This window comes from Dendropsophus ebraccatus, chromosome 10 (genome assembly GCF_027789765.1).
Source record: "Dendropsophus ebraccatus isolate aDenEbr1 chromosome 10, aDenEbr1.pat, whole genome shotgun sequence".
Classification (NCBI taxonomy): domain Eukaryota; kingdom Metazoa; phylum Chordata; class Amphibia; order Anura; family Hylidae; genus Dendropsophus; species Dendropsophus ebraccatus.
Genome location: NC_091463.1, coordinates 90,647,430 through 90,674,867, shown reverse-complemented (window position 1 = coordinate 90,674,867; position 27,438 = coordinate 90,647,430). Strand labels below are relative to the sequence as shown.

General features: G+C 42.2%; 3 protein-coding genes across 3 annotated transcripts; all 3 read left to right on the top strand.

Annotated features, from left to right (window-relative positions):
- Positions 1-2,671: 2,671 nt before the first annotated feature.
- On the top strand, positions 2,672-3,610 carry LOC138766563 (olfactory receptor 6C74-like). The gene has a single exon (XM_069944154.1). The coding sequence runs from the start codon at positions 2,672-2,674 to the stop codon at positions 3,608-3,610; it is 939 nt and encodes a 312-aa protein (XP_069800255.1).
- A 9,655-nt stretch (positions 3,611-13,265) lies between these two features.
- On the top strand, positions 13,266-14,204 carry LOC138766562 (olfactory receptor 6C74-like). Its single transcript, XM_069944153.1, has one exon. The coding sequence runs from the start codon at positions 13,266-13,268 to the stop codon at positions 14,202-14,204; it is 939 nt and encodes a 312-aa protein (XP_069800254.1).
- A 4,519-nt stretch (positions 14,205-18,723) lies between these two features.
- LOC138766561 (olfactory receptor 8B8-like) lies at positions 18,724-19,671 on the top strand. The gene has a single exon (XM_069944152.1). It carries the CDS (start codon positions 18,724-18,726, stop codon positions 19,669-19,671), a length of 948 nt encoding a protein of 315 aa, XP_069800253.1.
- Positions 19,672-27,438: the final 7,767 nt, after the last annotated feature.

Genomic DNA, 27,438 nt, shown 5'->3' with positions numbered 1-27,438 from the left:
GATATACACACTTTCAATCAGAAGGGTCCAAGTATAGAAATTGTCTGTGTGTGTGTATGTGTATATATATATATATATATATATATATATATATATATATTTATTATAGCACTTTTTTTAAGATATAATGTTTACACCTGCACCAGGTATTTTAGTCTCTCAGGATAAGACGGACGTGATATACACACTATCAGAAGTTTAGGACTTGTCCTATGCCTAATCTATCTATCTTTCTCCCTCCCTATTTTTCTCTCTCAATCACTAGATGTTTCTCCTCTCCGCTTTCCTAATCTTTCCTTTCCCACAATATCTTCTCAGTAGTCTGTAGTACACCACAACAACAGCAGCTTGCTTCCTCTCTCTCTCTCTTTCTCTACATGTGACCGCTCCTTTTAAAGCAATACTGATGTCACACAGGGGGTGGGCTAGTACAAGATCCCTGCTGATTGAATGTGTTCCGGGCATCATGGGAAAGCGCTTTTCCCGCCCGGAACACTTTCTGCTTTCTAGAATGGCGGCTGCCATTTTAGAAAGCAAGAAAAAAAAAAATCGGAGCGGATTTCCAAAAATCCGAATCCGATCAGACTCGGATTTTTGGGAAAATCCGAACCGGATCCCATACCGGCCGAACGGTTCGCTCATCTCTATATGTCTTATACCCTTACTCTTATGTTCCTTCTTTCTTTCTTTTTTTTTTTTTTTTTTTTAAAGATCAATGTGGTTTTAGAGTGGTCTTAACCTCTTGCCCAGAGAGCAGCAATTGGTCATTTTCTTTTCTTTTTATTATTTTATTAGGGTATGTTCACTCTACGAAATCCTGGCAGACTCTGGAGCTTGCCCCTGCATATCCGCTGGTCCCATAGACTTCATTCTAGGCTCTAGCAGATTCTGACGTCCGCCCGAAGAATGAGCGGATTCATTCTTTGGACGGAGGACGGAATCTGCCTCACCATAGAATAGAGTTTATGGTACTGGTGAAGAGTGAAGCAGGAGTGTGCGGGGATGAGCTGCGAAATCCGCCGCAAGCCCTCTGCGTGTTTTCCTTAATGTGCACATGCCCTTATTGTGACTAGAGATGAGCAAACCTGCCGGTTTGTATGAACCTGAACTCTCGGACTCTGACTGCCGCTGTCTGCCCGCTCCGTGGAGAGGGTGGATACAGCCAGAGGACCGCCTGGAAAATTGGGATAGAGCCTATGGCTATGGCTGTATCTCAGTTTTCCAGGCGGTCCTCCGGCTGTATCCACCCTCTCCACGGAGCGGGCAGAGAGCGGGAATCAGAAGCCGAGAGTTCAGGTTCATACGAACCCGAACCTCGGCAGGTTCGCTCATTTCTAATTGTGACCCCCTTCATTGAGAAAATCTTTGCTAAACAACTTCCCTACACAATCCCTAAATATCAAGCCCATACATAACTGGCTGTGTACAGACATTAGCAGAGCTGTACTGCCAGTTCACTGTCCCAATCTTTCTTGAAATAGCTTTACCTCTGCTGTATCCAGTGCTCTCAGTCTCTTCTATTTGATACAGAATGGGATAAAGCAACTTTGATAGGCATCACTGATATTTTCTCATTTTCCCCCTTCTCTTTGGATGTTTACTCTATCTGCTCAGTAATAGGCATGAACAGTACAACAATCTGTGTGTTATTAGTTTTGATAGATTGAGGAGAGTAAAATAAAACTGTAAAAACACAGTGTGGTTCTGTCCATTGCGACAAATCACAGCTCAGCTTTAAGAGTATTTTTTTAACACTTTTCATTTATTCCCTCTATTGTGTTTGTCTAGAACTATTATGTGAATTATGATCTACGTAGAGGTTCCAAATAAAGACTGAATATTTAATCTTTTACATGTGTATTTTGCAGTAACACCCGCGGCAATCAATAACTTGTGACGTTCTTGATGACAGGTACAAAGTTATTTTTCAGGACAAGTACTCTTTAATTCTGAAGTCTACCCCAAATGGGATTTTGTGGCGATCACAAAGGACATACAATGCTTTGATAGAATAAGTCTCTTATGGGCCAGTCTGACCGTGAATATTATCAATTCTGAGCATTTACCATAGAACAGCTAAAGGTTAGTTCATTTTTCATAAAAGCTTTAGTGCAGGCCTATACAACAATTATTTTTTGTGGCCCACCCTAAATGATGCCAGGGAAGGTCCTTTGGCTACAGTTCAGCTCAACAATGGAAGAGTAACTAAAGGACCATCCCTTACAGGACAACCATTAGACCGGGATCATCTCCTGGAGGAGTTGCATAGCAGGTATGAGTTTGATTCGGGGTTGTTTTGTGTAGGGGCTGATTCTGGGTCTGTATTGTTCACGGGTTCAGATTTTTGGGGTCTATATTGTGCAGGGGTTATAATTCTGGGGTGTGTATTATGCAGGGGGCATAATTCTGGAGCCTGTATTATACTAAGGTCTAACTATTGGCATAGTATTTTGAAGTGGGTTTGATTCTGGGGTCCATATTGTAGAAAGTAGTCCGATTCAGGGGTCTTGATTGTGCCGAGGTCTGATTAATATTGGCTCATATCTACTGCCGAATAATGCAGGCCTGATTTAGTGATTGACAGTTCATATGCTAGAATGGATGAAAGTGAATTCAACAAAATATACAAAGTTACAACATTTGTCTCTTTTTCAGATCCAAAAACTAGGCTATGCATCTAAATCCTTCAAATCAGACTACGGTGGACTACTTTATTATTAAAGGAATATCAGATGTACCTGAACTGCAACTTCCAATATTCCTCCTGGTTCTCTTGATATATCTTGTAACTCTTGGTGGTAACATGACTATTCTTCTACTAGTCTGTTTAGATCATAGTCTCCACACTCCCATGTACTTCTTCTTGGCTAACTTGTCCATCGTAGACATGTCTTCATCGACTATTTCTCTACATACAGTTCCGCTTATCTTCATCTCAGGAAATTATGCAATTTCCTTCAATGGTTGTATCACCCAAATGTACCTCTTTGCTGCCATTATGGGCCATAAACTTTTCATCCTGTCGGCAATGAGTTATGACCGGTATGTGGCTGTCTGTAACCCTTTGCGTTATCATTCAGTCATGACCTGGGGAATTTGTGCTCTTTTGGCTTCTTTCTGTTGGGTGTTGGGTTTCTTGTTGATCATTCCTCCTGTTGTTGTTGTATCAGGTTTTACCTGTTATATGACCAACCACATTGACCACTTTTTCTGTGACATTATGTCCATTGCAAGAATGACCTGCAGTGACACATCACTACTGGAGATCTTGAACCTCACTGAAGGACTGTTAGTTTTCACCATCGTGCCCTTTATTTTGACATTTATACCCTATGGCTTCATCATTTCAGCCATAATCAAGATCCCAACTAGTTCTGGCAGGCGAAAAGCGTTCTACACATGCTCCTCACATCTGACAGTAGTGATAATTATCTATATCACCCTGACCTGCCAGTACGTATTACCAGTCATGGTGAACTCTACAGACAAAAAGTTTTTCTCACTTTTTAACACAGCAGCTGTACCAATGCTAAATCCACTGATCTACAGCCTAAAAAACAAGGACGTGAAGTCTGCCCTGAGGAGATTGTTTATAAAAAACAAAATCTAGAGAGTGTGAAAGAGATGATCCGATCCTATGTATAGTACTGTACATATTCAAAGTGCCACAAGGAAACATGAGGGGCAACTCTGTAAAATGATGGGGACTGTAAATGACGTCTATCAGCCTTTAGGTTCTTGCTTGTTCAACTTAACATTATTTTTTATTTGGGCTTCAATGAGTTAAATTAATATGATGTGCATATAGCTACTCATCCTCCTCCACTTGCTATTTAAGGGTATTCATATTTTCTTTGAGAAACTTAAAATAAAATACATTAAAGGAGAGGTCTAAGTACAGATTTTGTTTCCCATTCAAAACAGCTGAGGAGGAGGTCAGTGACAAAACGACATGCACTTACCTCCACGGCTCTAGAACTGGGGTCAACTGTCCTTTTGTCTGGTCCCTGGTCCCAGTCTCCTCTAGGTAAGAGTCGGGACCTGGGACGTTACGTGTCAGGCCAACTCAACCGGTCAGAGGCCAAGGTGGGACCCCATTATCAGGGCCCTCTCTGCTATGAGGCGAGATGAGTTTATAGCTCAGGTGGCAGATTGTAGGGGCAGCATGTTTTATGGAGGGGCCATAAATGATACTGTCTGCTACACAACACTGACTTCATTAACCCCATGACCTGCAAATAATAGCAGGACACAGACGTAGAATGCAAGGAATTCAGGACTGCATACACTTTGCAGGTATTGTATATGCTTCACACATCACTGTACTATAGGTGATCACCACCCCTTTATATGGAGCACAAGGTGTAATGGTAGTGTGACCATGAATAAGATCACCAGGAGTAGTCACATTGCATTGACTCTTGTATATGTCAGGGTCTTTTATTCTCGGAGAAGCAATAAAGATTGAAGAAATAGTTACACATTGGTGGAATTGCAAACTTTGAAACTTTTTCTATCTTGTCCTCATTAAGGATGGAAGGTCGTGCTGGAACAGGGTGATCTATTGTGGAGCTGAATAGTGTTTGCAGTTACTGTTACAGTATAAGCTCAGGGGCGTAACTACTAGTGTAGCAGCTATAGCGGCTGCTAGGTTGCCCACGTATCAGGGGACGGAGGGGCCCAATCAAATGTCTGCTATGGAGCCCAGACATGTCTAGTTGTGCCCCTGTATAAGCTGAAGGTTTTCTGTACACGCCTTACTTGCATATGATTTTCAATGGGTTGGGGGGGCGATGTTGGGGCAGTGTGGACATGGGAGGGGGTTTGCAGTCCAGGTTTTGCCTTAGGCAGCAGAAAATCTAGAATCTCTCCTGCCCTCTATAGCTGCTGACTGCCTCAGCGGGCATGACACTTCTCTCTTAAAAGTCTTGGGATACCTTGGATCCATCAGTAGAAATTGTGCTACAGGCAAAGTAATCATTTTTTTTTTTGTGGAGCTATTTAGGGGTTCATATCATTTATCTAAAGATGAAATGTAAAGTATTGCGGTTCGAGCTATATAAAGAAAGGAATTATTATTTGCTTGTTGTTTTTCTTCCATATCATACACATTAATTAGAAAGGAGCAAAGCCTTCGGAAATTCATTTTGCGAGCTTCACAAAATTTGGGTCAAACTCAAATTTTAATTTTAATAAAACAGCAAAACTATTATAGCTACAGTACTGGGATTATAAAAGAAGGACAATTTTGTCAATGTTTTTATAAAAGTGTTAAAAATTGGAAAATCATAATTTAAAAAAAATGTCAATCAGCCAATTTCCACCATGGACAGCAGTCAACATCGGTGGAACAGTTTCATAACATCAGTTTTTTTCCAGGAAAGCAGTGGACATCGGTTTATCAGGAGGTAACTGTAGCAGGACTTTCCTTTTTTTTTTCGTTAAAATATTGGAAAAATGAAGGAAAGCCCCCTAATTCTTAGACCCCCAAACTTTTTTTTTCTTTTCCCAACATGTTAAGTAAAATTAATGTAATCTGACAGTTGAGCTGAAAGGGCCATCCAACTTCCAAAAAATGCAAATTTAAACCTAGTCAATTGGGATACACTAAAAAAGTTGCTAGGGGCAACAGAGCCAATTCTACTTTACAACGGTTTGACAAATCTCCCACTGGGTTTTTCAAATATATATTGATTTAGTAGGAGTATTTTTTTAAGGACTATATTAATAATTTAAGGACAAAATTTACTTTTTATGTTTAAAAAATATAAGGTGGATCAAAGTGGAAGAAGAATTTATTGGGGACTTGGTTTTGGGGGAGACTTAAATTTTCTCTGGTGTCACGTTTCTCCCAATCAGTCCAATGATGGTGCTTTCGACCCAAGTCCCGACTCACTTTCTGCTGGCAGATGTTCCAGGTGACGGAATTGTCTTTTCCATCATATGCAAGGAATAACTGCCACACCTCTGAGCGCAGTCAGCGGTTCCTCCGTGGTGCCACCCTGTGGGGCTCCTCCTGACTTGTCCGGGGCTCCTCCTCACTTCTGCCAGGCTCCTCATTACTGCTGTCAGGCTCCTCCTCATGGTCTGGCACAAAGTGTTCTACTTCTAACTCCTCTTCTGTGGCCATCCAGTACGAGCCCATGCTACGGATACCAGCAGGCCCCTGCCTTGCTCCCCTCCTCACTGCTCTCTCTTGTGGTACTTGGTGTACATCTGATGACTTCATTAGATGTCCAACATCTAATGTTTCTGGGTCCAGCCATTCAGAGACGCTTACCAGCAGTTGCTGTGCAGATGGCTGTGCAGTGCCAGTAATCTCAGGTGTACCCTGTTTGGACATACTGGACTTGTCAATCAGCCCACAATCAAACCTCCTATCCTCTACTTTCTTCTCTATCCCTGTATCTCTCTTTATTTATTTCCCTTTTTCACGCCCAGTGATGATCGAGACAGAATGTGCGGCCGCCATTTTGTTTTGTTTTTTGTGAATTTTCTTAACAATTTCTTGTGAATTTGTTTTTCAGCGAATCTTGATTCGCTTCGCTCATCTGTAATGTTCCCCGTCAGTAGTCCTACATCACCACCCGTCTCATTTCTGCACAGCTGCATCTATACATTCCATTACTGTCAGAGGGTCACATTACAATGCCCTGGCCCCTAGGGGCCACTCCGCAGTGTAGATGGTGCTAACGGGCAGGAACCGGGGCAGCTGTAGGGTATAGGGTTGTCACGGTGTAAGCACGAGGGTGATACAGCTGGAAACCGGGCTCCTGACCATGCGGGAATACTGGGCATGCGATTCCTCGTTGTCCTTAGTCAGGGCACCAATTATCACACCAATGCCAAGGTTCAGAAACAACAGTAGTTGTATATTTATTGTAACGGTGGTAACTAGTAGCAACAGTCTCTCCGGATGCAACCGGGAATAAGGCAATCTTGAATAAAGCAGAGTAATGGGTGATGCTGCAATAAGCTGTGAGAGTAGCGTGCTGAATGATGGGAGTAGTAGTGAAACTGAAGTAGAGATGCTGGGTGGAATGAGACTTGAATGAAATACTTGCTGTTGATGATTAGAGAAGATGATGAGACGAATGACTGAATGACACCCAGATGAGAATCTTGAGACTTGAGACAGGAACACAGCCAGTGGACTGGAGCAGCAGAGCACACGCAGGCCTCTCTCTTAGCAGGGAGAGGAAAGACACAGAACTTGTCTCCTGAAGGTGGGGGACAAGACTCGACTGAACAGGAACAGCAGAGCAACACACCCTATCCCCTCTGGGGCACGAGATAGACTGAGGTAAAACAGGAAGTCACATGGTAACCCCAGCCAAAAGCTTGATGACCATTGGAGTTACCATGGAGGCAGGGCACAGTCACGTGACATCCAGCCATTGCATCATCACACCATTAGGCATATACAGAGAAATATACATGAGAAGTACCATACTTAAACACTAGGGGGCGACATAATACCATTAGACACTGATACCTGAATATACATGCAATAAATGAATGGAATAGCAGACCTGAATACTGAGAAGGGTGACACAATACATGCAGTTTGCAGTGGACCATAGCTTTCCAGAACAGAACCGGTTATAATACAAGTGTGAGCATGAGAAGGGCTGTTCTGGGACACTGCAATATGATCACCAGTCTGACTAACAGAGGAAGTGTCCTGTCTTCTTCAGTAATTTTGACAGGTTAATATATTTCACATAACTTCTAGAAACCAGCTGTATATTGATGATTGGCGCCCTCTTTATTTATTTGTCACACAGTGAGGTTCACTTTGATAATTCATTATGGTTTTAGAAATACACAACATAAGTTCTGCCTGGCACATGTGCCTCCTAGGGTGATGCGCGGGTTGGCTCTCTATGATTTAAAGGGACAGTGTGTCCCTAGTTCGTTAATGTGCACAAAGGCCTCCCTATAAATTGCTGCCCTGTCCGTAGTTCCTGCAGTGTGTCTGCTGTTCCTGGTTCCTGCTGCCAGTGGTCCCAGCCTGTGCCTGCCATCCTGGTTCCAGCCATGAGTCCTGTTGTTTTCCAGCCTGGCTATGTGTCTTTAGCTGCACCTCGCCTGCCGCCACTAGCAAGCTCAGCCAGGGGTAGAGACATGGGGTCATCTGCCGCAGCAAGTCCTTCCCACCTTGCAGTGGGCACTGGTGAAAATCAGCAGCCCCTTAGTAGCCAGTCCCTGGTGCGGCTTTGTCATGGTTAGTGGGGGTACTGTGGATCCATGACTCCAGCTGTAATGGTTCGCACATCGAATTCTGGTTCATAAATACCACTTAGACCAGAAATGGTGAAACCAACACTTATTCACCGAAAAATAGGTGCAAAGCCCTTGATAAATGTCCCCCTGTGTTCCATGATATGCTTAAGGCTGCCTTCCCACCACTAGATGGCAGTAATACAGTCGTTATTATTGCTCTGATATTGCATTACTTATGGCCTTGGTTTGATGATTTCCACATCATTCAGTTTGGTCCATGTAGAATTGTCTTTTCCTATACGAGACTACTTTCTTGATGAGATCCTATTTTACCTATCGATGGTGGGGGTTGAGAGGAGGGGATTTGTTTGGTTTTACACTTTTTTTAACCCCTAGACGACAAAGAACGTACCGGTACTCCCTGGAAGTCTGTTCCCAGACGACCCTGGGCTGACCAGTACGTCTTGACCGGAGTGGAGCGCGCTTCATAGGAGGTGGGGACCCGCTGCAGTGGGCAGCCCGGCCCTCACCGTTAATGACAGGCTGCAAGGATCGTGCTGCAGCGTATCATTAACCCCTTAAACAATTGGGACACGTCCGTGGCATTTAAGTGTAAGTGACAGGGGGAGTCCCCTGTCACTTACCGATCAGGATCCCAACAGTCACACTGTTGGACCCTCGCAGTCCTGATTGTTGAAACGGACCGCCGGAGGTCTCTCACCTGCCTTTGTGCGGTCCGATCGGCGATCTGCTCACTGAGCCTTCACAGGCAGACTCAATGAGCAGATCACCTATGCCTATGGCATAGCAGTGAACAGTGTAGATAATGTTATAGATGAATGTACAAGTCCCCGAAAGGGACTTAAAATGTGTAAATAAAATAAAATTAAAAATCATTATTACACTACCCCAAAACCCCTCCCCTAATAAAAGTTAAAATCACCCCCCTTTCCCATTATATAAATAAAACACATAAAAATAAATAAACATATAATATACCGTAGCATGCGTAATTGTCCGATATATTAAAATACTGTATAACACGTGTCATCACTAACGGCGAATGTCGTAGACGAAAAGAGGGAAAAAAGTGCGCGGATTGTCGATTTTTTGTTACATTATATATTTTAAAAAATTTATAAAAAGTGATCAAAACGCCCGATCTTCCCACATATGGTGTTAATAAAAACTAGAGATTATGGTGGAAAAAATGACACCCCATACAGCCCCATAGGTGAAAAAATAAAACCGTTATAAGCGTCACTATAGGCCCATTTTATTAATAATTAATTGCAAAAAAAAAAGGATTTCATTAAAAAAAATAATAACATTAGAGAATCTGTGTAAACCTGCATATGGTTGTGTTCGGGCTGACCTATAGAATAATGGTATCATGTCACTTTTACCATATAGTGTATTACGTAGACACAGCAACCCCCCAAAGGTTACCATATTGCATTCTTTTTTTACAATTTCACCAGTTTATATTTTCATAAATAATATTTTTGGGATTCCATCATACATGTTATGGTAGAATGAAAGACGCCATTACAAAGTACAACTAATCCTCTAAACAACAAGCCCCCACATGGCCCTGTACATAGAAAACTGAAAGTGCTAGAGCTCTTAGAAAGGGAGGAGGAAAAAACAAAAGCGCAAAAGTGAAAATTTGCGTGGTCCACTGGGTCATTTTGGGGTTGGTCCTTAAAGGGTTAATCCTTGCCTGTTTTTCTTAATACTTTGCATCTGTCCCATCACATTACAGTATTGTAATCTAAAAATGTATTTACAAAAAAAATTATTTTCCTATCCTGGAGATGCAGCCATCTTTTCCTGTATCTTTCACATTTTTTACATACAGATTATTAGCTCTCCCAATAATATCATTTGATATAATATTATGTAACTGTATACTCCCTAAATAGTAACCTTGGAATCTAATTATTGATGTCATTATCTCTGGAACCAGCGATGTCTCTGCAGAGTGATGGGAACTTTCCGGGGACCTTTTGTTGACATGTTTGTGTTTTCCTGATATTTAATTACTACAAAGCCCCCGAAGGGCGATCCCCAGAGATCAATTATACGGTAGAGATACAGTGTATATAAACCTTAGTTGGCCGGAGGGTGTAGGAATACAGGAACACAGGTTAATTGTTATATTCTATAGAGTATAACGTGATACTACAGCAATTATTATAATAGAGGCAATAATATACTGCAATAGTTATGCAAACAATATAGTTATACTATTGAGCCAAATATTGAGAATAAATGCATTTCTCTATAGTCCATGAAATAATAGTCCATGACATGTCTGGCTTTGTGGATTTCCTGGATTTCATGAGACTTTCCAAAAGACATTTAGGACCTGATGAAGCAGCTGAATAGACAAGAACAGGTGGACGGAGCTGATCAGGTAGCGGAGGTAAGTCCTGTCTACTGATCCTGGCTGTAACATCTGTATTACATATCACATACAATATTCTCCAAGGCCATGACCCCCAACCTGTGACTCTCTAGCTGCTGCCCCACTCCCATCCTGATGATAGGAGTCGTAATTTGGCAAGAACTGGAAATCACAAGTCGGGGATCTCTTCTGTAAAGACATTAAAAATGTTTGTATGACAATGAAATTGTTCAGATTGTCAACATCATGGTTCATCTTGGTGTCTTCAGTAAGAATCGGTAAAATGGTCCTCCCACCATCCTCTCCTATTAATACTAATGACATATATGGGGAATGGGCCATTAAGTTTTTTTGGATTCAAGGGTCTAAATGTAACTGGTCCCTGAGCCTTGCCACTTGGCTATGTCACTGATTTTTTAGGGCAAAATATACAAAGACTTAGATTTACAGTATTTCAGATCCTTGCTACATTGGTAGCTCACCGTCTGCAGTATATTCCCATATGTTAGTTGCTCTCCTGGCGTGGAGCGTGTGGGATCAATATTGCGGGCCGTAACCTGTGTAATCCAAATTGAAGACATTTAAGTTCACAGCTCCTAAAAATCTTGAAACTTTATTTGGCAAATAAATTTGCCGAGTAAAGTTTCAAAATTTTTAGGAGCTGTGGACTTAAAAGGGTTAAATATTTGGGGCAATTGTAGATTGAACAATGTTTCAGTTTCTGCCACATCATTTAAAGGGGATCTCTAAATTCAAAAACTTTCTAATGTTTAGTGGGCAACGGACAGGAAAAAGGCGTTGGGTTCCACAGTGACCATTCACCTAACAGTTGTAATTGTTTCACAGGTTCAAGGGTATTTTCCACTATTATTAGTTGCTAGAACATGACTGATTGGTGGGGGTCCATCCTCTAAGACCCCCACTGGTCTCCAGGAACCAGGAACTAAGGGGAAGTGGCATGGTAAGTTCATTGTCAATGTATGGCCACCTTTACAAAGTACAGCCATTACTGGACTAGTCACATTGCATTCCATGGACCAGCAAATATGTAGATCTGGAGAACTGGAAATTAATTTTTAGCTGTAAAGAAGCTTAGGAAGCTGGGTGATTCTTAACACAGATCACGAGATCAGGAGACAGAACATTAGTTAGTCCAAAAACTTTGGAATTGTTTTTAAAAATATTGTTAAAAATAAAAATTATAATTTATTCAGGTATTTATGTAAATTTTGTGTGGTTTTATTGTATTTCAGTCTCCTTTTAAAATCAGTAAATAGAAAGTTATGAAATGTTGACAACTGTGTTTTTTTTCATACAGAATGTGCAAATTCTGTTACAAGAAGAGGAATTATCTGGATTTTTTCACTGATGACTAATAAAAGTTGGTCTTATTCATATGTTGGTCAAAACTGTACTCAAATGTGACTTAACTTGTCAAAAACAAACTGTTACACCATTTTCTTGAATGCATTGAGTAAACATCCACAGTGCAGAGGGAAAAGTAAGTGAAGCCTTCAGTTAATATATATCGCTGCCGGATGTGACTAGCCAATGAGTAGTGAAGTGGGACCATACTCACTATCTGTTATATATTTCTATAGATTTCTAACTACAACTACCAATTAGGATTTGCACAATGTTGAGGAGAAATTCATATTTGCACACGTGGGTTTGCCTTTATTACTGGGATGCCTTGCATTTACAGCCCCATTCAGGTCATGTCATTGGATTCTGATGGGGTTAAAGGGGATGTCTAGCATTAGCTAACTTTTAGGGTACAAACACACAGGACGTATACGCAGCGAGTTTCTCACGGAGTATACACAGTGAAACTCGCTGCGTATCCCGTCCCTGTGTAGTCAATGGCAGACAAAATCGCAGCAGGGATGAACATCCCTGCTGCGAGTTTGTCTGCAGCCCACCCTTTTAACCCCCCGGCCGGAGCGTATACTTTACCTTATCCTGGCTCCGGCGGTTCCCGCTGTCTTCAGCAAGCCGGAGCGGGGACCAGGTAAAGTATATGCTTCAGCCAGCAGCCTCCTTAACACATCCTGCAGCCCCGGCAGCCCCGATCGCCCGGCCCCCCCCCCCCCCCCGCAGCCTCAAACGCCCGCCCGGCAGCCCCGATCGTCCCCACGCCTGCCCGATGCCCCCTCCCCCGGCAGCCCCGATCGTGCTCCCGCAGCCCCGATTGCCGGGCGCACTGGTTGGAGCTGGATTTACCTTTGCTATTTGCACATTTGGACTGCTGTTCTCTGATGGGATTCGGCCCGTCTTCATCTCGTGCTCCACCATGGGGTTGCCACATACAGGTTAAGGACTTTGGGTGAGCTGATTTTTTTCTTGCCTTTTGCTATTTCTTTGGGGTTGGTGTTACACCTGGGTCTGATTCTGGGGTCTGTATTGTGCAGTGGCTCTGACTCTAGGGCTTGTATCGTGAAAGGGGGATGCTACTGGGGTCTCTACAAATGGAGCCACTTAAAATCCATTGATGTCCCGGTGACGTTTAGTCATTTTAATTTTGCCAAATAGTTGTTAGCTGTTGATAGGCAATAATGGATGAAAACAAACCCAACAAAAAAATACAAAATTGTATTTGCCTCTTTTTCAGATTTGTAAAAACTTGGCTATGAATCTAAATCCTTCAAATGAGACTATGGTGGCCTACTTTATTATTAAAGGGATAACAGATATACCAGAATTGCAACTTCCAATATTCCTCCTGGTTCTCTTGATATATCTTGTAACTCTTGGTGGTAACATGACTATTCTCCTATTAGTCTGTTTAGATCATCGTCTCCACACTCCCATGTATTTTTTTCTGGCCAACTTGTCCATCGTAGACATGTCTTCATCAACTATTTCTCTTCATAAAGTTCTCTTTATCTTTATCTCAGGAAATTATGCAATTTCCTTCAATGGTTGTATCACCCAAATGTACCTCTTTGCCTCCATTATGGGCCATGAACTTTTCATCCTGTCGGCAATGAGTTATGACCGGTATGTGGCCGTCTGTAAACCTTTGCGTTATCATTCAGTCATGACAAGGGAAATTTGTGTTCTTTTAGCTTCTTGCTGTTGGGTGTTGGGTTTTTTGCAGGTCATTCCTCCGGTTGTTATAGTATCAGGTTTTACCTGTTATGTGTCCAACCACATTGACCACTTTTTCTGTGACATTGTGTCCATTAAAAGGTTGACCTGCAGTGACACCTCAATACTGGAGATCTTGAACCTCACTGAAGGACTGGTACTGTCCACCCTCCTGCCCTTTATTTTGACATTTATACCCTATGGTTTCATCATTTCAGCCATAATCAAGATCCCAACTAGTACTGGGAGGCGAAAAGCGTTCTACACATGCTCCTCGCATCTGACAGTAGTGATAATCCTCTACGTCATTCTCACCTGCCAGTACATATTACCAGTTACCGTTAACTCTTCAGATAAAAAGTTTTTCTCATTTTTTAACACAGCTGCGGTACCAATGCTAAATCCACTGATCTACAGCCTAAAAAACAAGGATGTGAAGTCTGCCCTGAGAAGGTGGCTTATGAGGAGAAGAATCTAGAAAACAGATGATCTGATCTACACAGTCAAAGCACAATAAGAAGACGCCTGGGGGGAAACTCTGAAGACCTCATTAATAATACAAGTCTGTGTAGATGATGTCTATCAGACCTTAGGTTCTCGCTTAACGTCACACTATTTTTTATTTTGGCTGCAATAAGTTTAAAGAGGTTGTCCGCCTTCAACTAACTCGTCCCCACCCATAGGACATGAAATAACTCATAGTTTTTAATAGTGGAGTTACAGAGGTACATATCATTGACTTGAAGACAAAATGTAAGATGTTGAGAAATGAGTTGGCGCTCCATAAATAATGGAAATATTATTATTACTATTTACTTGTGTTACATTTTGTGTTCCATATAATGCACATACACCATCACTAGACTAGACTATACCCCACGTATACTTCCTCAGTCACTTAACCCTTTGCCAGCTATTAGTCTTCTTTGAAACGTGCTTACAAATCTTGTATTGTCTGTCTTCGACTTTGGCTTATCCTGACCTCGGCTCTGTTCCCTGATTATTTTTTTGGATCCTGATTTTGTACCTTGTTGCCCACTTGGTTTTGACCCTGGCCTATTGAATATTCCTTGTCAGTTTGTCTTGTCAGTTTCCTAGTTGCCCAAAGTCAATTAGGGCTGTCAGAGGCAAGTAAGAATGGACAGTGGGGGAATAAGTTCAGGTTTCACCATCTGTGTTCTCCCACTCCCTTTTCTGGCCAAACTCTACCTGTGGTTTGGACAATTGGGCCTCAAACTACACTGTGGTAATATAGCCATACATGCATTTCCATTAGTATACATTTCCATTAATTTTGAAAGGTTGGAATATTTTATTTATATTAAATAAACCACTTGTATATTGATGATCAAATATAAATGACAATAAGGTTCACTTTTGATAGTTTACTGTGGTAAAGGGGTGCAATGTGTTGTATGCAAGAGAGAGATGTCCGCTGCAGCACTTGTCATGGGGCTTAGAGTCGTAATTACCTCTCCCAACACATGACGTTATAGGTGTCCCTAGTAGCCACTCTATAATGTGGCAGACTTAAGGATAACCTATGGCTGTATCAATATATTCCAGGAATCCCTAGTGCTGCATCCAAGTTGTTCAGTCACCGGTATTCAAATGGTGAACGAATATGGACTTGGACTTGAATATGCTCGAGTTGTGCTCATCTCAAATAGATAAGAATACCCCATACTCACCAGACATAAGGAGATATCCTACAGTACTAGTCAGGCCCCAGGTTTGAATGACTGGGCAGATGCAACATTTCAACCTGCAGAAGAAGGCAAGCAAGAGACGGTGAGGCACCTCGGCATGTAGCAACTTCTCTAACCATTTCAGATAAGTCCTTGTGCAGTCTGGTAGGACTTGAGACAAACTTGTGAGCAATAATCTCCTCAGTGTGGACAGGGTTCGGTCGCTCGTCTGTGTTAGTTAACAACTGGGAGCTTTAGCAGGCCATAGCCTGGTTTTCAGGGATTTGCAAAAAATAGAAATACAGCATGCACTTGACCACTTCAACTTGGCCTGAATAGCAAACTAACTTGACTTGGAACTGGAACTTCCCTGATCTCCACTAATCTGAGCACATGGCCCTCTCCACCTCTACTTACAGACTGCAAAGGAGCTTCCTATTGTTGGAGAGCAGTCTCTGAGGTAGCTCAGCACAGGATTTGCCAGAAATGGAGGGAAAATTGAAAATTTGCTGGAGGGAAAACTTCCTCTCAAGCACATATAGATTGTCACAAACACCATTAACTCCTGTAGCTCCTTCCACAAAACACAAATATCCCCAATGGCGGTGTCTCCCCACCACTAGAGGGCAGTAAAACATTCTCATTATTGCTCTGATATTGCTATAAACAATTGGTATGAACAGAAACACAGACAAGTGATCCCTGGCTAGCACCTCATTGGTGTCCTTGCCTGCTTACCTCACACTGCCCTAGATAGCAGTGGGTAACTGGATGATGGTCCCTACACTAAACAGGTGGTACCCAAGACAGAAAAGAACACAATAAATCAAGTCCAATAGTCCAGGTTGCAGAGGCACTGAATAGCAAAAGCTAAAGCAGACTCAAAGTCAGACAAGAAGATTGGGACAGGCAACACACAAAGGGTAAACAGGCGAATAGCAAGGATCAGAAACCAGAAGTCCAAGCAGAATATATTCAATGTACAAATGCTAGCTAGGAGCAAAGCTCAATAGCCGGCAGGAAAGTGAGCCTCAGCGAAACACTTATAGGGAACCAGAAAAACATTGCATCCAAGCAGAATTCCCTGTGGGCCAGAACTGGCAGCAGTGTTAAGATTGCCAGACCACACAGCAAGCGGGTTGGCTGAACATCCAGACAGACACAGGCCAGTGTTCAGACTGGGCAATGAACACAAAACAAAGAAAATCAGCGCCTTCTCGGCCGCACGGCATAGGCCGAGGGGCACACCAAGCTCCGCAAAGGTACTGTCCTGAAAGATATCGCATAGGCCTTGGTCTGATGATTTGCATGTTATTCAGTTTATTTATTTATTTTTTTATGCTTGTTTGTTTTTCATCATGTCTTTTATAATGTTTTGGCCTAATATCGTTTATTATGTCTATTGCATCACATATTGTAATATAAAAAATGTATTTGCAATAAAGATTTATCTTTTAATATCCTGAAGATGCAGCTATCTTTACATGTATTCTTCACATTTTGTGGTGAACAAGTGGGCACTGACTATGTACAGATCTTAATAATATCATTTGATATATACGATACATCTCTATCTCCGAAAATAAACCTTGGAATCTAATTATTGATGTCATTATGGAACCGGCGATGTCTCTGAAGAGAGATGGGAAGTTTCCAGGGACCTTTTGTTGATATGTTTGTGTTTTCCTGATATTTAATTACTATAAAGCCCCCGAGGGGTGATCCCCAGAGATCAATTGTACGGTAGAGATACTGTGTATATAAACCATAGCGGGTGTAGGAATCCAAGAACACAGGTTAATTGTTATTTTCTATAGAGTATAACGTCATACCACAGCAATTATAATAGAGGCAATAATAAACAATAATAGTTATAAAAACAATATAGTAATAACATTGAGCAGAAGATTGAGAATAAATGCATTTCTCCATAGTCCATCAGAAGAGTGATAATGTATTTCGGGATTCTGAGATTTTCTATAAGACATTCAGGACCTAAGGAAGCAGCTTAATAGACAGGAACAGGCGACTGGAGATGAGCAGGTAGCCAAGGTAAGTCCTGTCTTCTGATCTTTTCTGGCTGTAACATCTGTATTTTTCATATTCAATACCCTCTAAGGTAATGATCCCCAACCTGTAGCTCTCCAGTTGTTGTAAAACTAAAAATCCCATTATATCCGGATAACCAAAGGGAAAGGTTGTTAGGGTAAGTATGGCGTTTTATGTGGCAAATAGACTATTAGGGCTCTCTAGACACCAGGGTCTAAGTGTAACTTCTCCCTCTGAACCCAGTAGCTATGTACGTAATTATTAAGGAAAAAATAATGCAATGTTTTAGAGTATTTCAGCTCTTTGGTGAGTCACTGGCCATCCTTAGGCACTGCTCTTGCTAGCTCTGCCTCCGTGTAGGTATAATCCTGATCATACAGGAATACTCCGGGTAGACTAGGCCTAAGGTTTTAACTAGCATTTACCCCACCACCCGCTGGCAGGCATGAGGTATCTGTACAAGGGGCAACCTTTTGGGTATAAGAACAGATAGGGACACTGGAGCAAATGCAAAATAATCCTGGACTATATCTGTGGGTTCTAGCTCTAGGACCACCCAAGAATGTAGGATATGAATATGTTATGGCATGGGATCTTACATGGGCATTATGGATCTTACATGGGCTTGTTTGTCTGAACGTTGAAGCCTTTATACTTTTTGTTATTTTTAATAGTTCATCATAGGAAAAAGTTCATAGGAAAAAGAATTTATGTCTAAATTTGAAAACAAGGCCCTCATGCTTAGTATCACTATTGTGACAAGGCCTTTATATTACCTTTATATTAGTACTTTTCCATTGTCACCATGACAGCCTAGCCTAGTGATGTAACTGTAGACTTAAAGGGGTTACATAGTTGGGCAGTTGTAGATTGTAAAATTTTTCAATTTGTGGTACGGCCTTTAAAGGGCTCTTTGACGTAAAAAAAATTTCTACAGCATACAGTGGGCTTCATCAAAACTATCGGGCAGTAAAACTTGGCTTGTTCGCCCATAGTGACCAGTCACCCTTTACTTTTTAGTGTTTCACATCAGTTTCAAGGGTATTTGTAATATTATTAGTGCTACAGCATGCCATCACTGATTGATGGGGATCTATCCTCTAAGACCACCACTGATCAAGAACATGAATGTTTCTATGAACAAGAACTGAAGGGAAGTGGCACGGTAAGCTTATTGTTTGTCATTAAAGGGGTTGCAATCTCGAAAACTCCGGACTGGAATAATACAATTATTTTTTTTTGCAGATTAATGAATAAGTCATGTTTTTGAATTCTACAAACCAAACATCGATGGAGTACTTCATCATTAAAGGGATTGCAGATGTCCCAGAGCTCCAGGCTCCCATCTTCCTTTTGGTTCTTCTCATTTACCTTATCACAGTTTGTGGCAATGGGACAATTTTTCTACTGATCTGTGTAGACCGTCATCTCCAAACCCCCATGTATTTCTTCTTGGCCAATCTGTCCATCGTGGACTTCTCCTCTACCACCATCACCTTACATAAGGTCCTTCTGACCTTCATAACTGGTGATAACACTGTGTCATATTTGGCCTGTATTATCCAGATGTACATCTTTGCTTCTTTAATTGGCCATGAACTTTTAATTTTGGCTGCTATGAGCTACGATAGATATGTGGCCATCTGTAACCCTCTACGTTACCATGTCATCATGGACCATAAACTTTGTGGTTTGCTATGTTCTTGCTGCTACTTGGTGGGTTGTGCCCAAGTCCTTGCTCCAACTGTCATCTTCTCAGGTTTCTCATGCTTTACATCCAACGAGGTCAACCACTTCTTCTGTGACATCATACCTCTTATAAAAATAATCTGTAATGATACCTCGGTCTTGGAGATGGTGGTCTTCATCCAAGGACTTTTTATTATTACTTTACTACCATTTGTGCTCACGTTAATTCCGTACGGTTTTATTATATCAGCCATGATGAAAATCCATTCCAGAAAGGGAAAGCAAAAGGCCTTTTACACCTGTTCCTCTCATCTGACCGTGGTCAGTCTTCTCTATGTGACATTTATCTGTCAGTACTTGACTCCCAACTCATATGGGTCATTAAATTCCAAAAAGCTCTTCTCTCTATTTAATACGGCTGCTGTCCCTGTGTTAAACCCACTGATTTATAGTTTAAAGAATAGAGACGTTAAGTCAGCAATAAGGAGAAGGCTGGATTTTTGTAAATCTGTGTCTTAATCCATGCCTGGATTTTCAAAAACCTGCAAGGTTTTGTAAGAGTAACCCTTCAGAGTGGTGACAAGCTTATTTTTGCACCCTCGATGCTGTCATTGAGCCCTGTAGAGTCCCCTCCATGGTGCACCATTTCTCATTGTCTCTTTTTTAGGAGGCAGGACTAGAGCTGGGTTGTTTGTCAGCAGCACTCACACAGGCACTTCCTTTTGTCAGCAGTACGTACAAAGGCACTTCCTTTTGTCAGCAGTACTCACACAGGCACTTCTTTTTGTCAGCAGTACTCACACAGGCACTTCCTTTTGTCAGCAGTACTCACACAGGCACTTCTTTTTGTCAGCAGTACTCACACAGGCACTTCCTTTTGTCAGCAGTACTCACACAGGCACTTCCTTTTGTTAGCAGTACTCACACAGGCACTTCCTTTTGTCAGCAGTACTCACACAGGCACTTCTTTTTGTCAGCAGTACTCACACAGGCACTTCCTTTTGTCAGCAGTGCTCACACAGACACTTCCTTTTGTCAGCAGTGCTCACACAGACACTTCCTTTTGTTAGCAGTACTCACACAGGCACTTTCCTTTTCCTACTTGTCTGGCCAATCACAGCACAGCAACTGCTCCTCACTACATTGTGCTCTGCTGCTTATGAACATAATAATGATGATGATGATGAGAAAAGGAGCAGCGTATAACATTCAGGAGGCAGAACTGTGTACATTCAGGTACTAGCAGTGATATTTTCAAAAGGGTCAGCTGCCCAGAGCTTTTTAGGTGTGAGAGATGAGAAGAAAGCCTTCATCCATCTTTCAAGCATAGAGTAGAAGTAGGCAGACAGACTCACAGATTACATGACCCAGGCTTGCTTCTTACTACCTGTAACTAGCTAGCTCATTCCTACCTTATTACCCAACTTCATGTAATCCCTTGTGGCCTGAAAACAGACTTTTTAATACATTGGTTGACAATGATACCTGCCAACATTTGAAAAGCCAAAGTCAGAACATTTAAGTCCTGGCCCTGGCAGCGCAACTCAGACAAATGAGAATGCCACCAAATGGGGACTTTTAGGAACATTTTAAAAATTCCACCCTATATGTCTCAGGACTACTATGGACTATGGACTTTTACTGATCTAGAAAGTTATGCTGTATGCTTACCTTATTTAGCCTAGCCAGTGTGTGCCAATGCACAGATAATCCATGAATGCATCAGCTTCAAATGTCCACCATGCTGCTTGCTAGAGAAATTGCCCTCTTTGGCGCACAGTCTTTCCGAGACAGAAAGATGTGCAATATCCCTATTTGCTTATGTGGTTTCTTGTACAGCAGAGTATGGCCTAATTCATATGTTCAGTAATTTTTGCAGGACCATATACTATGTCCGCAATCCTTATCCTTAATCCAACAACAACAACAAAAAAAACATCTGCAGTGCATCCATCATTCGTATTTTTTGCAGATCTGTAAAAAAATGGGTTGGTTATAGATAAATTCAGGTATCCATGGACTTCTATTGGCTAACCCGCAGTAACAGCCTGTACTAGGACATATCCTATGCGGCACGGATTGCAGATCCATAAAACAGAAATAGAATAGTGTGAAAGACGCCCAATAGAAATGAATGGGCCCTAAAATACGGACAAATTTACGAAACATGTGAATGAGGCCTTAGTTTTTCTACTGTAACAATATATTGTATTTTAAGGGTTTTTTTTTAATAAAAAGAAAGCATAGAAGCAAAAGTCAAGAAATAAAAAAATGTTGCAGTCTATAGAGCTATTTGTATTAGTTTAGTATTATAAAATGAGTGAATATGCTCAATGGCAAAATTACAGCCAAGTTATTCAACTGGCGGACACATACATTGTATAGTTCATGCAATGTTATACCTGTTTGTATTCTTTACACGTCGGCTGTACCTTGACAACAATATTTTATGGAATTTGTTTTTTTAAAAACGCTGCCTGAGTGAAACCAACCACGTATTAAAACATAAGAACCCATGCTGTAGTATGGCCACATCTTCTTGGCACTTAAGTTCTTAGTATATTATAGCGCTGACAGATTGCAGGACTGATACTCAGGCAGGTGATATAAAAAACACCTGTAACAACTGGAGTGGTGGATCCCCTGAAACGCTGTTAGTGATGGTGTAAGAAACACCGGGGAGCAGAGTCTAAGGGGTCGCTGGTCCTTACCAGAGCCCGTTACAAGGTGGGTTGGATCTGCTTCGGTAGACGACCCCCTGGTAGCTACCCCTGTCTTGGCTTGCTAGCAGAGGCAGCTGGAGACACATAGGCAGGAACACACATTGGCCCTTTAAATTTAACTGATCTGATGTGCATGTAAGCGGCGGAAAAGAGGAGCAGGGGAGTGGCGCCGTGAGTTGACTTGCAGGGCTGAAGAGATGGCGGTGCTGGGCCCCTGCAAGTAAGGTCTGGCATCTACCCGTAACAGACAACGGGAAGAGCAGTCACATCAGCAGCGGTGGCCCGCAGCACAGACCACCACCATGACAACACCACTGCAGGTATCACAGACCTTTTATCCTTATCCTCTAATTCAGGGAATGGTTCATGGTAAAGGTATATGTGAGGTATATGTGGCATTTCTGTCACATACTTTGGCCACTTTATTCCATCCTTTCATTCCGAAAGGAATATGTTTGGAATAAGTGGTATGTTGCCTATATTCAGGAGTAACAATTGTTTACATTAAAAACAATGAGCATCGCCTCTTCTAAATGCACGGTTAGAATATCTCTGTCCATCTGGTCTTTCTCTTATAAGGTCAAGTAAGAAGAGTGGCCATGCTCAATAGGCAGTGTCCAAGGGCCTCCAATACATATCCTTTCGAAAGCACAGACTAGTAAGCCCAGTTGGGACACTCTGTATACACTCCGGCCGGGATTCCTTGTGGCTGCACTGAAAACTGACATGTCAGTTTTGTGCGGCCACTATTCATTGTCATACATAGTGTGAACCCGGCCTAAAGAAGTATATAGTCTGCTGATATCCCCGTATAGCCCCCGCAGGACCATTTTAATACATTGGTGGGTCCAATGCACAGCCCTCAAGAGTGGACCCCCACCTTCCCTTTTTGGCACCCCTGCCCCCAACCAAGCGTTATCAGAATCGGTGCTCCACACACAATATAATGCCCTGAAAGTGCCCCCACACTGTATTAAGAGCCCCAATACATATGGTAGTTAACTTATAACCTAATAAAGATATCACCAATGATACCATTACATAATACCACCACACCATGACCACTATTACTACAGACCCTATAACAGAGTGCAGTTACATCCATTTACTCACAGGGGGCATCTTCTCTGATCAGAATCTTTCACCTTTTCTTTAACTTCATCCAGCCTGGACCATCTTGAAGTCTTGCCTGGCTGTAAATCCTCTCTCCAGAATCTGCCAGAGAAACAGTTTAGAATCCAACACATACAGTAGTTACCCCCCTCTGTGCCCCTATATAGTAATTACACCCCTGTGTTCCCCTATATATTAGTTACACCCCTCTGTGCCCCCACTTAATAATTAGGTATGTTCTGTACCCCAATATAGTAGTAAGGTCCCTATATAATTAAGGCCCCTTTGTGCTGCACCAATGTAGTATATAGGTCCCCTATGTGCTGCCCCCAGTAGTATAGATCCCATGTGTTCTCCTCCTGTAGTATAGACAGCTGTGTGCTGCCCCCCAGTGCTATATACCCCTGTATGCTGCCCCAGTAGTATATACCCCTTGTGTGCTGCCCCCAGTACTATAGACCACTATGTGCAACCCCCAGTAGTATATAGACCCCATTGTGCTGCTCTTAGTAGTATATAGCCCCCTGTGTGCTCCCCCAGTAGTATATAGCCCCCTGTGTGCTCCCCAAGTAGTATATAGCCCCCCTGTGTGCTGCCCCCAGTACTATATAGACCCCTGTTTGCTACCCCAGTAGTATATAGACCCCTGTGTGCTCCTCCAGTAGTATATATCCACACTGTGTATATAGCCCCCTTATGTGCTCCCCCAGTAGTATATAGCCCTTGTGTGCTCCCCCAGTGGTATATAGCCCCCTTTGTGCTTCCCCACTTGTATATACCCCCCCTGTGCTATCCCCCACTTGTATACATCCCCCCTGTGCTCCCCCTCCTATATAGCATATAACACAAAATAAACCCAAATACTCACCATGGTCCGGGCATCTCCTCTTCTCTTCACTCTTGTGGACAGCACTGCTCGCACATTGCAATGGCCGGCCTGCTCAGGGGCCCTTTAACCAGTTGGTCCGGTGAACAGGCACCATTTGCACTATGGTTAAAGCGTCCCTGAGCTCACGTGTCCCTGAGGATGATTGGTGCACTGAAGCAGGTAGTCCTCCCCCCCAGTGCACTAAACCGCCTCATTAGCATATGTGTTAAACTACAAAGTACACAGGAATGGTGCAGAGGATGAAGCTAAGAAGGTGCGCTTTAAGGATATGTCAGCAGGTTAGATGCAAGTTAAGCTGTGCAAGGGTGCTTAGACTTTTCTAAGATTTGTTCATTAGCTTACGTTATGGCCTATATACCCTTACAAAAAGGGGGGGGGATTCTCAGCCACCTCAACAAAGTGACTACAAGATGGTAACCTACTCAAGGCTGTCAGTATGAAGAACTTGAGTGACTGGATTGTTGATTTACGTTTGTCAAGACAAAGTAAAAATTATTGTTGCACCAACTTCTCATTCTCTGGCTTTCTGCACCTCCCCTTGCACCGTTAAAGGCTTCTCTGCCATCTTACCACCGACCAGACAATATTGGGGTTGGGAAAAGAAGAGTCTATGCCATCAACACCACCACTGGCAAAATCAATGCAGCCTCTTTAAAACCTCTAAAGCAGCCTCTCAAGAGAGACAGAGAAAGTATTGGAGAGCAGACTACTAGAGATGAGCAAATCGGGTTCGGGTTCGATTCCATCCGAACCCGAACGTTCGGCATGTGATTAGCGGTGGCTGCTGAAGTTGGATAAAGCCCTAAGGCTATGTGGAAAATATGGATATAGTCATTGGCTGTATCCATGTTTTCAAGACAACCTTAGAGCTTTATCCAAGTTCGGCAGCCACTGCTAATCAAATGCCGAACGATCGGGTTTGGATGGACTCGAACCCGAACCCGGTTCGCTCATCTCTACAGACTACCTTGCGAAAGATAGTATTCTAGCTGCGGGTGCATCTCGAGTGCCAGCCAGTCCTGCATGTGGCGGTGTCATTTTCACCCTGTAGCTTGTCCCCTCCTCCCGAGCTGAGCACTGTGCAAGAGAGGCCTATCTAGCCTTACATTAACTACAACCACCTCTAACCCTACCATTCTCTCTCTCCCATCTGATCGCAGCTCTTAAACCTGATGTTACCCTCTGTAGCAGATAGAACAGTAAGCACTTCTTATAATTTTAAGCAGTTTTCAACATCTGACGTTTTTTTTGTAGCCCCATCTGTTCTTCAGATATAGCTATTTTACCTTTGTCTTAAGTTCTGGATCACCACCAGCTGGGCAGCAGCAATTTTGCCCTTGCATAGGAGCAAGAAGCCCTTTATACTGTCCAATGAGCATGGACAGCATCAAATCTGATTTTTCCCATAAGACTTGAGGGCCTTTCGCATGAAGAGATTGGACAAATGAGCGTTCAAAGGAATATACGTTTCAGATTATAGGCCTGTCTATAAGGGCTTAGTAACTGTCCGACAAATGAAAAATTCTGACTGATCGCATGGCAAACATTGTTATTGGCCAGACACTGCCCTGTGTAAACAGGGGATGTGCATGGGATATTAACCAGTTTATTGACTGCACGAATGATAACGTAATTGTTTGTGCAGCCCGGACACTTGATAGAGCGAGCCAACTAAAAACTAAATTTATAAGGAATTATCATAGGAAATATCATTATCTGGAGCCCATGGGCCTATATAAAAGGGCCCTAAGCTATGTTCCCGCTAAGCTTCAGCCACTGCTGAGCGGAATGGCAAGAGAGTTTGGCAATGTTCAAGCAAACTAAAAACTTAACACAGGAGTCTAAAAGCTAATATAGCATAGCCAATTAAATGTAATGGAACAGTTAGTTTACATTCACATGAACATCAGATGCATATTTGATGCAATATTTAGAAATGTAGTTATATTGGTTTAGACAGCATCAAATCTTTTATTACAGTGCAGTTACATCCAGTGACTCACATGGGGCATCTTCTCTGATCGGAGTCGTTCACTTTTCCTTTCCAAGAAGGACGGTCCGTGTTCTCTGTACCATGAATCCTTTCTCCACAATCTGAGAAACATACTAGGTTCCTTGCTCCAACACCTATAGTAGTTAGGCCCCTCTGTGCCCCTATGTGCCAGGATGCCCTTGGTATTATAGTTAACCACTACACTGCCAGGATGCCCCTAGCATATTTATTGAGCATACATTTTAAATATGACAGAATAAGTGATACCTTTTGTGAGCGTATTCCTTGAGAAAGCTCAACAGAAATGCATAACACTGATCAGCCCTATAGCATAGAACTAATCTGCATGTGTGAACCAAATGTGAAAAAAAAGAAACCAGTCAGACATTTAAAATTTGTGAAAGAAATCCAAATTACCCCTTGGAATTTCTGCCCCCCATTTCATGGTGCATTTTTTCCTTAAAAATGGGCCCTGTGAATAACATACCATGAGATACGTGGCATTAGTAAAGTCTTGGATGGCTATCCAAGACTATTTTGACCACTTCTTAACTATGGTGGAAGTTAATCATCTCATTGTTACTCATTGTTAATCATTGCTTACTACTGTATATTTTTTTAGAATATCTTCCTTGGTGGTCAAAGTGGTGATCCCATGCCTTTTTGAGTAATCTGTGTTTTTGCCTTCTTTCATGGTGGTCCTTTATAGAAGGGTTCATACTTTGTTTGCTGGTAGCCTTGAGTAGAAAAAGGGGGGTTTCCCAGTCAATACATACTGATTTGCTATCCATGGATCAGTGGGGTGCTGGTTCTGGCACCCATGCCGATTTGAGTCTGCATTACACAACGGATAGGGCACAAAGTATTTGTCACCATTCACGGTGTAGCAGTGGGGACCTGTAACTGCAGCTCAGCTGCCATTCACTTGAACAGTCACCATGGTGAGCTGAGAAAAAGTGCTTCCCGTCTCATTTAGGCTGGGTTCACACTACGTATATTTCAGTCAGTATTTTGGTCCTCATATTGCAACCAAAACCAGGAGTGGATTGAAAACACAGAAAGGCTCTGTTCACACAATGTTGAAATTGAGTGGATGGCCTCCATTTAATGGCAAATATTTGCTGTTATTTTAAAACAACGGCTGTTATATTGAAATAATGGCCGTTATTTACTGGTATATGGCGGCCATCCACTCAATTTCAACATTGTATGGACAGAGCCTTTCTGTGTTTTTAATCCACTCCTGGTTTTGGTTGCAATATGAGGACCACAATACTGACTGAAATATATGTAGTGTGAACCCAGCCTAACTGTGTAGGCACTGGACAGCTGAATAATGGGAGTGCCAAGTGTAGGCACCTTGACCATCAGTGACTGATTAGCTGCCCTGCTATCAATGAAAGCTTAATATTTTATTCCCTAGAGGTCTAATGTAAGAAATGGGGTCTATACATGGTGGTGTAGATTAAATTAAAGGGTTAAATGGAATTTTTCAATATTAAAACTTCTCCCTTTTCCACAGATGTTGGAGTGGTGAAGGTCTGAATCCACCAATCACAAACTCGGCC